Source organism: Vigna umbellata, chromosome 11, assembly GCF_029865625.1.
Source record: "Vigna umbellata cultivar VRB3 chromosome 11, Vumbellata_1.0, whole genome shotgun sequence".
In the NCBI taxonomy this organism is placed as follows: Eukaryota; Viridiplantae; Streptophyta; class Magnoliopsida; order Fabales; family Fabaceae; genus Vigna; species Vigna umbellata.
The window spans coordinates 19,940,197-19,958,987 of NC_142175.1; the positions used below are offsets into that span (position 1 = coordinate 19,940,197).

Here is an 18,791-nt window from a genome sequence, read left to right on the forward strand (position 1 = left end):
ACAAGTGTTTTTCTTTAACAAACTACTTCAAAAATTTGAGAAATATAAATTGATAATAAGGTTATCAAACAACTAATGTGTTGATTATCCTACCCTTATGTGATAACATAATAAATAATTGATGAAATTGATCTTTTTGATATGTTAAATAACTGATTACAAATAAAATAGATTACTCTTTCCTGTAATACATTGTAAACCAAGTATGAAAATGGCCGCAGAAATATGTTTACATGACCTCGTGGTAAATAATTTGTGAAATATACACTTAAAAATAGTTAAATTTTGATACATTTCCACTCTATATTTTTGAGTTGTAAATTTTATTAAACAAAATTATATGAATTTTTTAAGAGAATTATTTTAAAAATTAATCTTATTATTATCATCCATGAAAAAATAATGATATAAAAATTCTTTACATTATCAACGCACCTTTTTTTGTTTTCGCTGATAGAGATTCTGTCAATGCATCCCAATTAAATTAAAAAAAATATATCACTCATTTAGTTACACATTATTTAACACGAGAAAAAATTTATGTAATGCAACAAACAAATATACCTAAACTGTAATACTCAAAAACTAAATAATTTTAGTATTTAGTCATTGGAAATGTAACTCCTATAATTTTCAAATAACTATAAATGATTAGAAGTCAACAAGATATAAATGATAATGGTACATAAAAGCTATCTCTAGATATATGAATAATAACTCAATTATCCAAAGTAACGTAATTGAATTCTCTAAGTAGGCAAAAGAAACAAGAAGCCAAATAGTAATTCTTGTAAGAGGTTTGCACAATCATATATAATAATCCTCAATTTCCTATGATTCTGAGAGTTTCAAAAGGGAATAGGCTGTCTGCTAGGCCATGATTCTATCTTATCAAAAAATTTGGGAGGAACAACGCCATCAAAACCTTCCGTCAAGATTACCTTGTTGTCAGAAATGTAAAGCTTCATACCTTCTGAAATAGGATAAAAAACATACAAAGAAGCAATCAGTAGTCTTTTACTTACCATCATCAAACAACAAAGAAATTAACATTTCAAGATGAGGTTGTTCGCATGAAGAACACATTGTTTGGAATATTGTCTTATCATACCCTCCAATGCTTTTCTGACGTCAATAAAGATAAGAACATTGACATCTCGCCTCATACCTGGGAAAAAGATGAGTAATTGGAACAGTGAGGAAGCAAGTCTAAGTGCCAAACTGTTAGAGCCTAATGCTTCTAAGGAAATAGCTGAAACTACTAAAGATTAGTGCTTTCATATGCTAAACTAATTTCATAGGACGATAGGGATGACAGAACATAATAATTCCCATCTCAACCAAGAGGAGTGATAGGAACTGAAACTCAAGGAACTAGCCTTGATTACACTCCAATTACCATAAGAAGCAATAGAAACTGCAAAAAGAAAAAGTACTCAAAAGGATGTTTTCTGCAGAGTGACAACAATCACCCTACAGTGATACCCCTCACTCCCTGGCCCCCTCATAACCATGTCCACTCCATGATTCCCCAGCTCTGCCTCTCCAATCCCCTCATGACAGCTTCCCATTTAGCCCCCTCCACTCCTTCACTAACAAAATTCTCCTTCCCAATTATACTCTTCTTAACCCTTTTCTTCTTTCTCTCATAAACTTTAGTTTGAGGCCCCACTGCCATCTACCAAAGAGACTTCCAGTTCAAAGGTCTCCACCCTCCAATCGACGATAAGTTGTGAAAGGCTTAAAAGATGCAACTAGATCCAAGCTGTGATCATTAATGGTACTTCTGAGACATGTATTGTTTCACTATATTAAAACAACCATTTATAATATTAATATGGTTAATCATTTGCAGAGAAATAACTAGTTACTAATGGAGTATAAAAGTATACGAATATTTTTCTTCCAAGCTTACCAAAAGATTTAGGTAATCCCATATAACTTTGGATGTTGGGCTAATTATTATATGAATCCCTTTTATGAGTAGGATTTTAGCATTTCTACTACCCTAGCCTTGGTGAAAACTCTTGAATAAAGATGATAAAAGGAAAACTTTAAATTGGTCGTTTGGATTCCACATTTGGTCAAAGATACATTATCAACAAAAACAGAGATATCCATTGTCACTCATTTCATCCTTAATATTCCCCTAAAGGAAAATTAACTTGCCTAGCTAAAATTTTAAACAAAAATATCAAAATGTAAACTACAATATTTAAATAGGATTCATTTTAAATAGTATATCACGTTACCACTAATTACTTCTCCATCTATTGGTAAACCACAAGAGAAATGAACATGCAATCTTTTCATGCGCTTCAGCCCAGATCCTAGAATTGATTCCAAGTTCTTTCTGTAGGTTCCATGGACACAAACTGCATACAACAAAATCAAGTAAATGAAACAAATAAAATATAAATACAGAAAAAAAATTCACAGAATGAGTTGAAAAGGCAGATGTAGAGATCTTAAGTAATTAAAATTGTGTTAATATAATATCAGGTTGTTGGAAGACATTAAGTTTGTAACATATCCACCATTAAAGAGATAAACTTAAATTATAAATATGTACATAGCATCATAACATTCAGAAATTAGTGTGTTGCTATGTACAGCGTTCATCATAGCTCGAGTCTAGTTAAAAAATTCCAAATCTAATGATTATGCACCTGGAACTTCTTCGGCTGAAAGGATTGGTTTCAATAAGCTTTCGGTTTCAACAGTCTGCAGATGAAAAGTCAATAATTGTAAGGGCAGATGGACAAAGTTAAATGAATTCAAGATTCAAAAGTTCAACATTATTTTACTATTTTTAACTGCTAAAAAAATGGAAACAGAAAAAGTATTAGTGACACATGCTTAAGAGCAAAAGGCAAGCAACAGAATTTGACAAGGCTGGGGACAACATTACAGGCATAATTTTTTCCTGTCACTTGACTGGAAATTTTAAAGATATTTTAAGAGAATATGCAGCCCAGGGTTAAAAAAGGTTTAGCTCATTAACAATATAAAACACTGATAATACTTTTTATAAATATTTCTTGGCTTTCAAGATAGAATACTAGCTGCTACAATCCCGATTCCATCTAATGTTTGTTCTGTTTAAACCTTTTGGTTTTATTATATCTCCATCAACCTTAAGGCATTGTTTAAACAGGTTGGAACAGGAAAAAGCATAATATACGAATTCTGTTCTATGTCTGGTATAGTTTAAAATGAGAACAGAACATAAGGTTAGAAAAGTGAATAGAATAAAACAGACTGTCCTGTTCGATTATGTTCACATGCCTAGCTCCACTGTACGGTCTAAAGGCATAAAAGGAAAAAACTCACATGACAAATGTGTTATTTTCAGAACTGAGGAACAATAGTGTAATTTGTATCTAAAGTGCTTTGAACTTCATTTAACCATGAAAGAAATGAATATATAATGAAAGTCATATTCGCATTCTTATAAAGAAAACAAAAAACTCAGGAAGTTGACAAAGGAAAGTGAGTACAACACGAGACAGTAAGCATTGTTGAGTTTTTAATTGGCATCTTAACATGACAATGGCAAAAGAAAATTTTAACAGGAAATTAGATCCATAACAACATGTTGCATTCCAGAGTATAGAATTGACGTTCTATTATTTCTTCAACACTTCAAAAGTAAATTGGATACATGAAGTTTTCATCACTTGATAAAGAGGAATACGCTACCGTTACTGTGTGGCCTTGGTTTGCACGTATTAATAGTTCCCCGTTCTCTTCCATGAGGCTAAACCGTTGCTTATTGTCTCTTCGAACAGCCTAAGAGAGTAACCAAAAGATATTTTAGAATAAAATGTTTTTCTTTCAGTTAATTCACAATATGATAATATGGAGTTACAACAAGTTGTTTACAAGAATGAAAAAAATAAAACCAAATACAAATAAGTATAACTTAGACAAAAAAAGGTTATATAAGCATAAATAGTCATTCAAAGGCAACAAAAGCCACGTACAGTACTAAAAATTAAGTTAAAATTTAAGAGTAGGTCAAAACCACTAATATAATCAACATGTAAATTCTTTGCAAGACACAAAAATACCCTGCTAATGTTCCTAGTCAATTTCCTAAATTATTAACTTATAGCAGAATTAGTTGCTGAAAGCAGAAATGCTGGATCAGGTACATTCTTAAGCTGTTAGCCATATTCTGACTGCTTTTACAAGAGAAAGACAAATATCAATCCTCTAAAATTCTACATAAATACAAGGAATTTATCTTTAACACACAATACAATGAAGTGATCTTCCATGCTTCATAAGAATAAAAATTGAAGAGTTCATCTATTATCAACAATATGACAATCTTATATCCTTTATATTTTCACCCATATGCTTCTTAGATAATGTGACTCAAGAATCTAATTACAAGATAAACGTATTGACAAGGCACAATAAAAATGGAATGAACACGTGCTGAAACAGAGAAGTATATGAAAATAATTGACCTCCTTAATATCATCAACAGTGTGTGATCTCAATGGAATATTACCAAAAGTCTTCATATTCAGCTTTAGCAAATCATTAACTTTCACAAAACCATCATTTCGCATATTCAAATTCAATTCAGATGCCATATGTCGCAAAATTCGTGTCCTGCACATATTCAACAGAGATAAATTGAGAGTATTTACTTCCTAGAAGAATAAAGCAAAAAACAGCTTAATTAAGATATATCACAAAGCTCATTGGCTCTGTTGCTGAAATCTGAGACAAACAAATTCCGTATTTTTCCCAAACTTCTTTCCACACAGAAAAAGAATAACAATGCCACTGGATATTTCATACAAAAAACAAAAACACAACAACTGATGAAAGTCACATTTGGCAGCCATGAAGGAAGGAAATAAAGGCAATGTTTATGAAAAATAAAAAATCATTAGAGAGAAGTAATGCTTACAGGAGCCTACCAAGGGCGTCAATTTTGTCCTTTCCTGAGCCACTTCCACCACCACGCCCTCTTGTTTTTTCTCTATCATTTTTCATATCAAAAGCCTTTCCACGGCCACTGCCAGAATTGAACATAAATATCAAAAAGCGTAAAACCTCCTGATTGATTCCATGATGGTAGCTACTGAGTGAATTGATAAGTGTACATAATGTAAAGCAATCTATGACAGAAACTTATTCATAGTCTTGAACCACAACAATGAAGTAGGAATTCCATTACATTGAAGGAGATACAGTCAAAAATACAAAAATTAAAAAAGAATTATAATGAAGCTAATTAAAACTTTGAAGGAGAGATGTAGGGATAGAAATCTAAAGTAAAGAGGAAGACTAGTACAGCCCTTAGAAGGAATACTAATTGATTCCTTGGCTTCCTTCTCGTTTTACAGTTTTACATGCCTTAAATTCTTTTGATCGGCAGTTCCTCCTCCAAATCCAATCCAATTCCCTTGTTTTCAGCTACAATCAACACTTGTCCTTATAACCAACTAGAAAAATTCAGCATAAGACTCAACAATCACTACATTACCTCACCTCCCCCATTAAGAAAAATAAAATACCTTGTCCTCAAGGTCAAAGTTACGATAGTCCAGCCATAGGAAGGAGCACGCTCCCAAAGTAGCTTTTGTTACGTCAAACCCATTTCCATGAAATAAGAGCTACAATCCTATAATCACAAGCAAAAGTTGATGTATACAGACCAATGAAACTGCACATCTTAAGCTTCAATCCTCAAGAGTTTAGTACACTAGAAAAGAATACTTCAAGATAACTGTATCATTGTCCAACAGAAGCATTGAATCACCAACCATGTAAAGCCAACAAAACGTCTCTATTTCATCTCCTTGAGTAGTGAAAAACATCAAAATGTTCAATCACAATAATTCACCCACAACAAAACGATGGCAATCTCCAATATAATGATATAACCGTAATTCCAAATATGAAAAACGACGTAGCTTCCCATTGCACGTAGCTACATCGATAACATCATCTAAGCCTTCGATTCACAATCACATTCCCTAAACCGAACAAATCCTTCGAAATTCACAGCATTTGAACATAGGCATTCTGATATAAAGAAAGTAATTCCAAGAATCCCAATTCTAAGACGTAGGGGATTTGGGCCAAAATAATCCGAACTGAATTTTATTCCAGAAGAAGATAATACAAAGAAGAGTCTGAATGAAATCCATTATCACACCTACAACAGCAGCAATTATGTTCTTATATAATTGCTAATTAAAATGAAAAACTAACTCCTTTACTACTAACAAACAATTATACCATATTCCAAAAAGAGAAACGAGAAATTGGTGAGTTTGGAGGAAGGAGAAGGAGATACGAGAAATTACCTGGGAGAGGCGTGAGCGTAAGAGGAAAAGTAGTTATTGCTGCCATTGTCCATCGGAGATGAAGCACCGAACCTGTGCAGGAGAGAGCAAAATCCAACAGTGAGGACACGTGGACGGAGGAGACCGCAGCGGCGTAAAATATTGATGCTGCTGTTGCTCACCGAAGCAAACATGGATTGGAATTGGAGATGGCAGAAACAGAAAAATAGAATATGGAAGACGATTTTGGAGCAGTGGAGAAATATTAAATTGCAAACTAGTCCTTATCACAACATTTTCAACTTTTTTTAAAATATAAAAGAATTAACCCCAATAACATCTCTTTCTAAGTGTTAATTGTTTAATACTTATTATTTTTAAAATGTGTGTGTTAAAAGAATTATGGAACTTGAATTTAAAATATATGAGAAGACAAGCTTTAATAATTTTGCTTTGAATAATCTAAAGGTTTTGAAATATACTTTTAAAAATTAAATGAACAGTAAAAAAAAGGTACAATACCTATTTTGGTATCAATTTTAATGGTCCCAATTTTTTTTGCTTTTTAATATAGTCCTAAAGAATGTAATTTGTGTTCAATTTGGTCCATTTTGCAAACGTCGTTTAAATCGTTAACGGCCAGATGTCTAGATGTGCAATTATAGAGTGAAATGTCATGTATTGGCTTACGTGGAGTCCTTTGTGGCGTTGTGACTTGGAATGCAGAGGCCGAGCAGTGAGGGAGAAGAAGAAGGGAACCGAACGGCTGAAGGGGTGAGGTTACCGAACGGTGGAGGTGATGAAGGTGTGTGTTGTGGCAGATTTCTAGTTCTTGTGGTTTGCAGGTTTGGGGTTGGCGAGGATGATGGAGGTGTGTGTCGCGGCGACGCGTTCAAGAAGGGAGAGCGGTAGTAGTAGCGGTGGCCATGGAGATTCCACTATTGGCTATGAATGTTGTACGAAACTCATGATTTAGGTTGGTGCTAGAGGAGGAAGACTCGTGATTTGTTGCGGATGGAGATGTGGTGGTTACAAGTTCTCACGTTGAGTGGCACAATTGTTACGGCAGCGACTACCTGAAATGGGCTTTGCTGCGCAGCGGTGGTGGTAGCCTACGGTTTTGGAAGCGCGAGGAAGATGATGCACGAAGATGGTGGTCTAGCGAGTTGAGACCCTAATGAGAAATACATTTTCAACAATTAGGGCTTAGGTGGTGGAGAAGATGATGGAGGTGCGAAGATGGTGGTTGGTCGTGACCGTGGCAGCGACGGTTAGGGTTAGGTGGTGGCTAGGGTTTATGTGTAGCGGAAATTAGGACTTCTGGAGGTAGGAGATGATGATGTGTCAAGGGTGATGTGTCATTTATTGAACATCTGACCATCAACAATTTAAACGTCGTCTGCAAAAATGACTAAATTGAACATAAATTACATTATTTAGGACAACATTGAACACCAAAAAAAAATTGGGACCATTTCAAACATTCTCAACCAAAATTGGGACCAAAATAGGTATTATACCTAAAAACGATTAGGGTTAAATATGTTTTTTGTCCCTTAAGTATCCCACGATTTTGGGTTTAGTCCTTACTCGAAACTTTTGTTCATTTTAGTCATTTTAGTTTTAAAACTCGTATTTTTAGTCCTTAAAAAGTAACTGTGTTAGATTTCCTTGTGAGGTGGCTAACAACAAGTCAGTGTTATACCATTTGTGTGCCACATTGCTTTTATTTTTTGAAATCAGATTTAAGTGATGTACCACGTATGTTTTGATTTACGAAATCAGATTAGGGCTTTTTTATATTTGAAAATAATTAGGGTTCTTAGCAAAAATCAAAAGTCCAACAACAACAACAACACCCATCTCTCCCTCTCCCACGAGATAACAACAAACTCATCAGGTTCAGATATTAAAAAAAGCACAAGTTCAAATTCTGAATACATTAGTTCTACTCATGATTCAATTTCTGCCCCTTCTTAATTCCCTCGCGATTCAATTACTTCCATGGCCATCACCATGAGTCCACCATGGACAACTCCTATAAAAGGGTAATCACAACAATCTCCCTACACTAATCTTCTTCACTAAATCGAACTCACCATGGAAATCTGCAGAAGAAAAATCCAATCGAATGCAAAGAAACAATAAAACCCCAAATTACACTCGCGAAATCGCACGTCATCTCATCTTTTTCACACCTTCGCACCTAAATAGCAAATTCCAGAAATTAACAATCCAAATCGTGAAACCCTAACTCGCGAGGCATCTTCCTCCTTTGCGCCACCATTCAGAGAATCTCCTTCGTCTTAATCGCACCATGGAAGCATTAAACGCCTCCCTCATCTCCTTCAACCTCCGTCCAAGCCATTACGCCTGAGCAACCTGTGCGAAGCAACATCCATCTCTCGATGCTTCTTTGTCTTCTCCGTTCAACTTCGCGCAAATCGTGTATGTCTTCAATCAAGCACTTTTATGCGAACCTGTCTTCAATCATTTATGAAATCAGATAAGGGATTTTTTATGTTTGAAAATAAGTAGGGTTCTTAGCAAAAAGAATAGTAAAAGAGAGAAAAAGAAAAAAAAATGGCACAAAGTTATCAAGGAAAGTGACATCTGACGTGGCTCGCCGTTAGCGAAATCTAACGTCGTTGCTTTTTAGGGACTAAAAATACGAGTTTTAAAACTAAAAGGATTAAAAAAACAAAAGTTTTGAGTAGAGACTAAACCCAAAGTCGTGTGATACTTAAGGGACGAAAAATATATTTAAAAAAAAATTAGGATGTTGGTTAAAAACGAAAATAGGGCATAATGTATTTTTTAAAATGATACTATTGTATTATTATTAAAAATGTATGATTTAAGATATTTTAATTAATGAATGCATTATTATGAAAAAATTTAGAATTAAATCATGACTAAATATTATTAATTTATATACATTATAACGGTCAACCAGTTACTTGGCAAGTAATTCCACAATTTCTTGTGTGCATCAAATAATAGTAGTAACAAAAAAAATTACAATCATTCAAATTCATAGAAGAATACAAAGCATAATAGCAGCCATTTTAGTAATATCGTAATTCATGGACTATTATAGCTCCTTCAAGTCCGTTTCAATAAAATTAACGAAAATGACTGAATTGTAATTATTCAAAATCTGATAATCAAATTGAAATTTTGAAACAAATACAAAGACCACTTGATGATTTAAATTTAAATATATTTATAGTTATAAATTTGTTCACAAAATTAAAATTTCATACTTTTTAAAAATAAATAAATATAATTTTTTTATTTCAATTACATTAATTTTATTTTAGATATTAAACAATTATTTTTAACTGGAATGTGTAAATAATTTAAACTCTACATGAAATATATAAGAAAATAATTGATAAATAAATCAATCGCTTAACTTTAAAAAAAATATGGTTAAGTTAAGAATACTATTTATTATTTTTTAATATTACCAAAGTTTGATATAAATGGATGAATTTCAAATTCCCGGAAAATTAATAGACTAAATACACTTTATCATTTAATTAATTTAAAAAAAATGAAATGATTGCTTAATTTGTAATATTGTTCGCGATGAAAATAAATTTTACAATATTTAAATTTTAAAATGCTTATTTCGTAAATTAAATAGTTATAATATAGAGAGTGTTGGGTATCAGTGATACAGCACAAGCACACACAACTAAAATAGAGAAAGAGAAAAAATACCGATGATAGACAAAATGGAAATTTTATACTAATGGAAGAAATTTACAACACCTCTCTCTTCCTATCAGAACTTCTCAAAATTATGAGAATACAAGAAAGGAGAGAACATGAGAGAATGGGATGTGTTACAAAGGGGGCAAGGGGTTTCTTTTATAACCACCTTGCCATACCACTTTAGAAGTTCCCACCAATGTGGGACTTCATTCTTCACAATCTCCCACTTGAAGATTTTGATGAAACTAATCAAATCTTCACACCATTTTTGCCTTCATGTTGCTCGTTAAACTTTCAGTAGAATCGAATCTCTGAAACGCAATGCAACACCCGATCAATATTTCACTGCTCTCCACCAAAACCTACTACGAACATACTAACCATTCCCACTGCTTGTGCAATGTCTAGGTCTTGTACACATCATAGCAATTACAAGGCTGTCCACCACTGATGCATACGGTACTCGAGACTTCTCCATCCTCTCCGCTTCATTGCTAGGACTCATACTTGAGGATGATTGATAGGAGATGGGGTAAAACTGGCTTGCACTCTTGCATGTTGAAGCGCCGCAAGACTTTCAGTAAGTTTTACTTCTGAGAAAGCCAAATCTTCCTATCTTTTTCTGTCTCGGTGAATTTGCATCCCTAAAATCTTGTTTGTCGGTTCCAAGTCCTTCATATCAAACTCCCTAGCCATTGTTCAACCTACAAACCAAGTTTTCTTGTTCTTCAAAGCCTTCTGGTTGGAGCATCATTTTATTCCTGCTTAACAATAACCTTGTGAACGGTGAAACTCACAAGCAATACCCCTTCACATTATTAGCATATCCAAGCACTTAATTCTTTCCCCAGTTTCAAGCTTGTACTTTAGTTTCCTTGAACTGGTAACAACACATTTGACTTCCTCTTGATGTAATACACTCGAACTCCTGGAATAAACTTTGCTTCTCCTAGGAATGACTCCGGTGATTCCCTTACATCAAAATGAACCAAGTCTTCTTGTGTTTTCTTTTCTGGTAGTCAAACTAGTAAACCTCGATCTATGTTTAAGCCCGGGTACAGATTATGTTCTGCCTTGCAAACTTCACTCTGACATTTGTACAAGTACGATGTCACGTCAACACCGCTTCTTCTTGACTTGTCGATGTAACCATTGCATTAGCCTTTTGCAACGTATCTCCCATAAGCATATGCCATGATCTTCTGAGCTTTTATGACTTACCAGACCTCCCTTCTTTCTCACAGAATATTTTCATCCTCTGAGGTATTTGCCATACAACCTTGTGAGGTTGATGCCTCAGAGTTCTTTCTTCCACTCTTCCCGTGCCAACATTCTTTCTTGACATGCCCCCTCTTACCACAATTGTAGCATTTGAGATGCTTCTTACTTTGAGATATATCATGGGACTGACTCCCACTAGACCCATATTTCATTGATTTTCCTCTCATCATCTCCAAAGCTTGTGTTTGCTTTGAACTTTCCAGCATGTCTTCTTTGTTCCTTCGCCTGGATTCTTCTTCAAGAATTGCTCCGGCAACATCCTCAAAGTGTAGACTACCTTCAATATTATTATTCGTAATATTCATGATGAGTTGATCATACGAGTCGGGTAAACTCTGCAGTAGAAGCTCCGCGCGTTCATTTTCAACTATGTTGAAATCAGCCGCTGATAGTTGGGCAAACAAAGTGTTCAGATGGTTGATGTGGTCCGTCACCGTTGTGGACTCACTCATCCGGAGAGTGTAGAGTTTCCTCTTCACGAATATTCTTGTGTGGAGAGACTTCACCTCATATAATTTTATGAGGGCATCCCAAATCTCCCTTGCTGTTTCTTTTTCCGCCACACTGGATAACACTGAATCTGCCATTGATAGGTGCAAATTCGCGATGGCGTTGTTGTCAATTTCTTTCCACTTCTGCTCCGTCATTTCTGCGGGTTTTCCTTCAATTGCAGCTATGCAATTGTCCTTTCTCAAAATTGCCTTCATCTTCAATTTCCACAACGCGAAATTGTTGCCGTTGAACCTCTCTATCTCGTATTTTGTTGTCATGGTTTTTAAAAACCGGCTTATGCACTTCTCACTATGAATAGTATTGTCTACTGGAACAATACAGGTAGACCGTGAAGTAAAGCACCAAGAAGTTCCCAGGAAAGAGAGGTGGGTCACAAACGGACACTCTTAAGTACCAAGTCTTTCCTAGCCAGAACTTTCCCAGACAGCACTTTCACACTACCAAACGTTTCCAGTAATAACTCTTTTCTGATGTGGAAGATCGGATTAAACCGCAACCACAGAGCATACTCAGAATTTTACCAACACTATTCTAATGACAATAGCAGCGAAATACAAACCAATAGCTCTGATACCACTGTTGGGTATCAGTGATACAGCACAAGCACACACAACTAAAATAGAGAAAGAGAAAAAATACCGATGATAGACAAAATGGAAATTTTATACTAATGGAAGAAATTTACAACACCTCTCTCTTCCTATCAGAACTTCTCAAAATTATGAGAATACAAGAAAGGAGAGAACATGAGAGAATGGGATGTGTTGCAAAGGGGGCAAGGGGTTTCTTTTATAACCACCTTGCCATACCACTTTAGAAGTTCCCACCAATGTGGGACTTCATTCTTCACAGAGAGGTGAAAGAGTGACTGAACTTCAAAAAAAAAAAATACAAATATTGATTTGTTTTCGTCTTTGACTATAGACGGGAAGAAGTTTTTTGTAGAACGCGGAAAAATGATATTTTATAACGAACCTATTATAATAGATAAAAATTATCCATCATAATAGGAGATATTATAACGTAATTTTATAAATCAGTTATAATATGAAACGCGGTGACAAACTTATAAATAAGTTTAAGACATATTATAATGTAGTTTTAAAAATCAATTATAATATGAAAAGCGGTGACAAACTTGTAAATAAGTTCAAAACCTATTATTGATGTATTATAGTGGAGTTTTAGAAACCAGTTATAATATTTCTTCCTCTAATCCTCTCTAATTTCCCATTTCCCTCTCACTAGATTTCATTTCACGTTCCCTCTCACTCTCATCCCTCTCTTCCACTCTTTGTCTCATCCCTCTCACTCGCATTTCTCGGCACTCCTCACTCACATTTCTTGGCACTCCTCCGCGCTTGTGTTTTTCTCGGCTCCGAGAACACTCCTCCCTCTGCAAGATTGCTTCTGCCTCCACTGCCTCTTCGTCAAAATCTATGAAGTTTGACCAAGTAGGTTTTATGATTCATAGTTCACATTCTACTATTTGTTATTTCCTAATTTGTTATGTTTTTCTTCTATTAATTTCACTAATTTCTCCTAGATTGGTGGGGATTGTATTTGGATTGATGGAGAAATTAGCGGCATTAGCACGAGAGAGAAGGAGGAGGGAGCCTTCAATACTGAATCCACAGCGGTGATTGGAGAATTTTGAAGGTAGTTATAGTTCACATTCTTCTTTGTAACACTTTTCCCCCCTCTTTATCCTATTCATTTATTTTCAGCGGTGATTGGAGAATTTTTATCGTGTTTTGAGTCTCGTGCACGAGAATCTGCTTCAAATTTAATTTTGGATTTAGGGTTATATTTCTACAAATAAACCAGTGTAATCATAGACTATTTTTAATTAAAAATACTTTTCTGTCTGAATTATTGATGCTAGAAAGTGTTGGAAAGTGTTATTCTCTTTAGTCCTTGTGCCAATGAAAGTGGCATAGAAAAAGTAGCATAGCAGTGGGAATGACACTAGCAAGTTGCGCCATCCGCGAAACTAGGCATTGAAATGAGTTTTCTAAAGTTAGGATTAAAGTGAATGATGCTTTCAATTCGCATGCAATAGTGAGGGTTTGCACAGTATGGAGTTGAAGATAGGCATTGAAATGAGTTTTCTAAAGTTAGGATTAAAGTGAATGATGCTTTCAATTTGCATGCGAAAGTGAAGGTTTGCACTTGAAGAGTTTCCAACTTCACTGATAGAGTCTTAAAGTTGATAGAGAAATCATGTGGAGAGTTTTGACCCGTGTTCAAAAAAGTGGATTGCTTTCCTTTAACATATTATTATAGTTGGTTGCTTCTTGGTTTTGTAATTGAAGAGTTAGAACTTTAATTTAAAGAAAACACACAGGATCAAATCAAAGGAATCTCGAACTTTGCTTGCTACTGATGTGAAGAAAACTTGAATGATCATAGCATAACTCTGCCCCCTCAACTTTCTATATTTATTGCCATGCATTATCAAAAGAAACTCATTATAAAGCTACTTTCCTGTTTGAATTATTGATGAAATTAAAGTATGTATATGAAATTGATTCATGCATCAAAATGATGCTGATAGGAAAAACTAAATATTTTCCATGAAGTAAAGTCTCCTAAGGCCTATAATTGATGAATATGAATATAGGGTACCTTGAGATGACAAGATCTTCAGGCGTGCTTCAGTAATGTCTAAACTCTATATCAACTTTCAAGACTAATATATACATGAGAACTTCCTTTTTCCTAACCTAGACCTGTATATAGTAGAAATTAAAGTTTAGGTAATGGCTCATGGACATATAAAAGTAATGTTTTTCTTCAAATTTTACAGGGAAATTAATATTATTCTAACTTGTAGGGGTCATTGGCAATTGTTAGTTATTGTTCCTGATCGTTCTCTTGTAGTTCTCTTATGTTCATTGCATAAGAAAGCTAACACATTGTCCATCAAAAATATATTAGAGGCGTAAGTTTTCCTTTCTATTTTGATTCCTTCCTATATTATTATTATGATGTAATGGATGTCTAACTTTTATATAGGTCTTTGGAAGCTCATTCAAGGTTGCGGGGTGTTTCATCTCTTTCTAGGAAGAAGATGCAAATAATCACACCTAATGTATTGTCCTTCCTTTGTTTTGTGTTTTGTGATTGCTATTTTTATGAGGAATTGGCTGTGTTGTTAGTTTTGTGAAATTTGGTTTAGCAAAATATACAGAGCTACATGGTGCAAAGGCTAGCTAGAGTATAATCTAATATTTTGTGTCTTTGGTTTGAATGAGTTTTCATTATTTGTATTTAATTTGTAGTATCAACATCACTTGGGCAGCTATGAGTGTGGTATTATGTAATGAAACACATGCATACCATTATTTGTACAAACATTATTGAATCATGGAATAAGGTATTAAAATACTAATTAAATACTTATTCAACTATTCATTACAATATTGTTTTAATTCTATTATTTTATTTGTAGATCTTTAATGATTCATCTCCCATGGAAGCTGCAGACATTGAAGACATTAGAAGGAACTGGGCTTCTTTTATTTTAAGTGTTAGTAGAAACTTGCTACAATTAAACAGTGTATGTACATTAATGTAATATTTGGATTTAATATATAGTTTCATGTATAAAAGATGTATTAAATATTAGACTATTTAATATTTGAAATGAATTCTATTTTGTTAGTTTCATTAAATTTGTTTATTTGAAGATTGATTATAAATTGATTGGATGAGATGACAATACAAGAATATTATTATAATTTCATTGGATGTAAAATCTAATAATCAATTTTTTTTAAAAAAAACATATATTATAACGTACTAAGCAATATACGTCATGGTACGTTGATCACATATTATAACGTACAGTAATATATACGTAATAATATATCACATATTATAACGTACAAAAACTGCTACGTTATAATACCTTCCACCTATTATAATAGACAAATGAAAATTTGTTATAATAAACTACGTATATTATGACGTACTTCAGAAACTACGTTATAATATGTTCAACATATTATAGCGTAAATTTATGCTACGTTATAAAATGTGCAGACTTACTATATCGCACAGAACTATGTCCCTAGTAACTATGTTATAAAAGATCATTTTTGTACGTTATAAAATGTCATTTTTTCACTAGTGAAAGGATAATTTTAGAAACAAAACTATTTTTGAAATTAATTAGGTTATATGTTTTGTCAAAATTCCTAATTCCTTATCTCTCTCGTCTTTTCACGTGTTCTCTCATCTCATCTTAATAGAGTTATCCTGTGATCAAGAAAGAGGCCCATTTGGAAGAGCTTTTTGAACCAGAGAACACCACTTGTTGCACTATTGTGTGAAAAGGGAAACATCGTAATAGACTGCAAGGTTGAATAGAGTCATCCTATGACCAAGCAAGAAGGCCAATTGAGGCTGGGGTTGAGGGTCATGCTAGTACAAACCTGCATTTACATAAAAGGGGTTAGGTTGTAGGTATTTTTCTTCTTTTTCTTTTATAAGAACGATAGATGTAGAGTAGAGAGAACCTTTTATGTGTTTTTTTTACCATTATCTTCAATTATGAGGAGAGTGGTTCTGATTTTGGATCTAAGTTCTCGAGATAGAGGTTATTTTTACAAGAGGTCTTCTTGAGTAGAGTTAAAGGTGGATTTAGTAAATGGAACAAGGCTTTAATTTTGAAAGCCCAGTATGAGTTGTTTCCTTTATTAGTTTAAATTTCAAATTTTTTTCACAAATGTATATTTTGTTTTACTTATTAACTATGTAATTTTCTTGCACTTTGGATGGTGTATCAATATTGAATTTGTTGATTTGAAGCTTCATGCACTAAACTTCCAGTTTTGCACATGCTAATTTTGGATAAGAGGAAAGTGAGAATTTTGGGAATGAAAATCAATAGAAAGAGTGAAGAGTGGGTATGTATGATGTAGAAACAATTCAGGTTGATTTCTGTTTGAAGTTTGGAAAGTAATTGTGTGAATTGCATATAAAGAATTTCAATAAGCTAAATAAAGAAGAATAAAATTGTTGCCTCAATATATAGTCAATTTTGGTATTTTGTTGTATTGGTGCAATAACTGGTTATCCACATGAAGTTATATGGTTATTTGTTTTGGTCATTCTGCACAATAAGGAAGTTCTGCAGATGATTTACCGCGGTCTGATTTGTTGGTGCAGTAAATGGTTATCCAAATCATGTTATGTGGTTCTTTGTGACTGTCATTTTGTACACAAAAAGAAAATGTTTGAGATGGACAGAAGTGTCATATTTTGTGGTCTAATATGTGGTTATCCGGTCAACGTTATGTGGTTAGTTGTTATAGTCTTACTGTACAACAAGAAATTATTTAACATGATTTGAAGTGTTATTTGTTGATTTAAATATGATGTTTGTACGTTATTTGTTTTACACAGGTGATTATTTAGGTGTTTCTATCAAATGAAGAGATATGTATTGACATTGTTAAAGAAGCCTTTGATGGTGATCATAATGGTAGAGTGAAGAAGAACTTCTAGAGGGAACGTTTGTAAGATCTTATTGTAGGTAAAGAAATTTTGGTTGTTATGGTTGTTGAACAAGAGGATTCCATTGCGAAGTTTGAGAAGATGGCAGAAAAACTGAAAGTTACGATGAAAGAGATGCTGATGATTTACTTGAAAAAGAGATGGATAAACAGAAATCTGATTTGTACACGCGTTTAAAAGGTCAACCTAGGAAGCGTGCGAAAAGTTTTCTTTGTAGAACTCGTTGGAGAAGATTATGAAGGAAAAGTCATATGTCATTGACTAGTTAATGAATACTTTTGTCTTGGAGGATATGTTTTAATTCATATGTATCATTAGAAAACATATTAGTTAATTTGAATGACCTTCACTTGACTGTTGGATGAATACACCTTTAATTCATGGTCCATTGATGTTTGTTAGTTACCTCTTTCAATTTCTTTGGTTATATTTGGTAGGTTCATTTTCATCCACCACGCTTGGTGTGATAGAATTCCCATGATTGATGCAACATTATTTGCTTATATTTGACAAGTTGGTTTTGATGCACTATTGATGTTATGTTCAGAATGTAGACTTAATGTAACCATGTTGTTCATAACAGATAACCAGTAACTGAAAAGTATTCAAGTCAAGAATAGTGAATACTTCATATTCATAACACAAAAGCATGACATACACAATGAAATAAATTATTGGTGTTCCACAATTTCCATGATGAATATTTCATTCATTTTGGTTATAATGTGTGGTTTATTTAATGTTTATCATAATAAGAAACTCCTCAACAACATTTAAAGTGTCGAGAGTTAAACATGATGTCATCCTATTGTACTTATATAAATATAAGTGGTTTGATTTATTGGTGCAGTAAGAGGCTATGCAGGGTACGTTATTATGTGGTTAGTTGTTATAATCATTTTGAATAACATAAAATAGGTCATGTTCATTTGAAGTTGTATGACATCTTTCTTAAGTAAGTGGTTATTGTCATCATGTTATGTGGTGAGCTGTGCATAATAAGAAACTCCTCAACAACATTTCAAGTGTTGAGAGTTAAACATGAGGCCATCTTGTTGTGCTTATATGGATATAAGTGGTTTGATTTATTGCTGCAGTAAGTGGTTATGCATAGTGCATTATGTGGTTAGTTGTTATAGTCATTTTGTACAACATAAAATTGGCCATGTTCATTTGAAGTTGTATGACATCTTCCTTAAGTAAGTGGTCATTGGCATCATCTTATATGGTGAGTTGTAGTTATCATTATAAGAAACTCCATAACAACATCTCAAGTGTTGAGAGTTAAACATGTGGTCATCTTATTATACTTATGTGCATATATGTGGTTTGCTTTATTGGTGCAATAAGTGGTTATACAGTGTACGTTATGTGGTTAGTTGTTATAATCATTATGTACAACATAAAATTGGTCATCATTTCAAGTTGTACCACATC

The 18,791-nt window shown here is 33.6% G+C and overlaps 1 protein-coding gene across 2 annotated transcripts; it reads right to left on the reverse strand.

Moving 5' to 3' along the window:
• Positions 1-679: 679 nt before the first annotated feature.
• Positions 680-6,558, reverse strand: LOC124828143 (uncharacterized). 2 transcript variants are annotated; one of them, XM_047301373.2, is made up of 8 exons: positions 6,336-6,557; positions 4,931-5,038; positions 4,479-4,626; positions 3,703-3,792; positions 2,670-2,724; positions 2,253-2,375; positions 1,112-1,168; positions 680-973 (listed from the first exon to the last, which is right to left on the reverse strand). In XM_047301373.2, exons 1-8 carry the CDS (start codon positions 6,506-6,508, stop codon positions 849-851), a joined length of 879 nt encoding a protein of 292 aa, XP_047157329.1. In that variant the 5' UTR covers positions 6,509-6,557; the 3' UTR covers positions 680-848. The 2 variants fall into 2 exon arrangements, with proteins under 2 accessions (XP_047157329.1, XP_087958693.1); XM_088102567.1 differs by lacking the exon at positions 1,112-1,168 and having other exon boundaries at positions 6,336-6,558.
• Between the last annotated feature and the right edge of the window lie 12,233 nt (positions 6,559-18,791).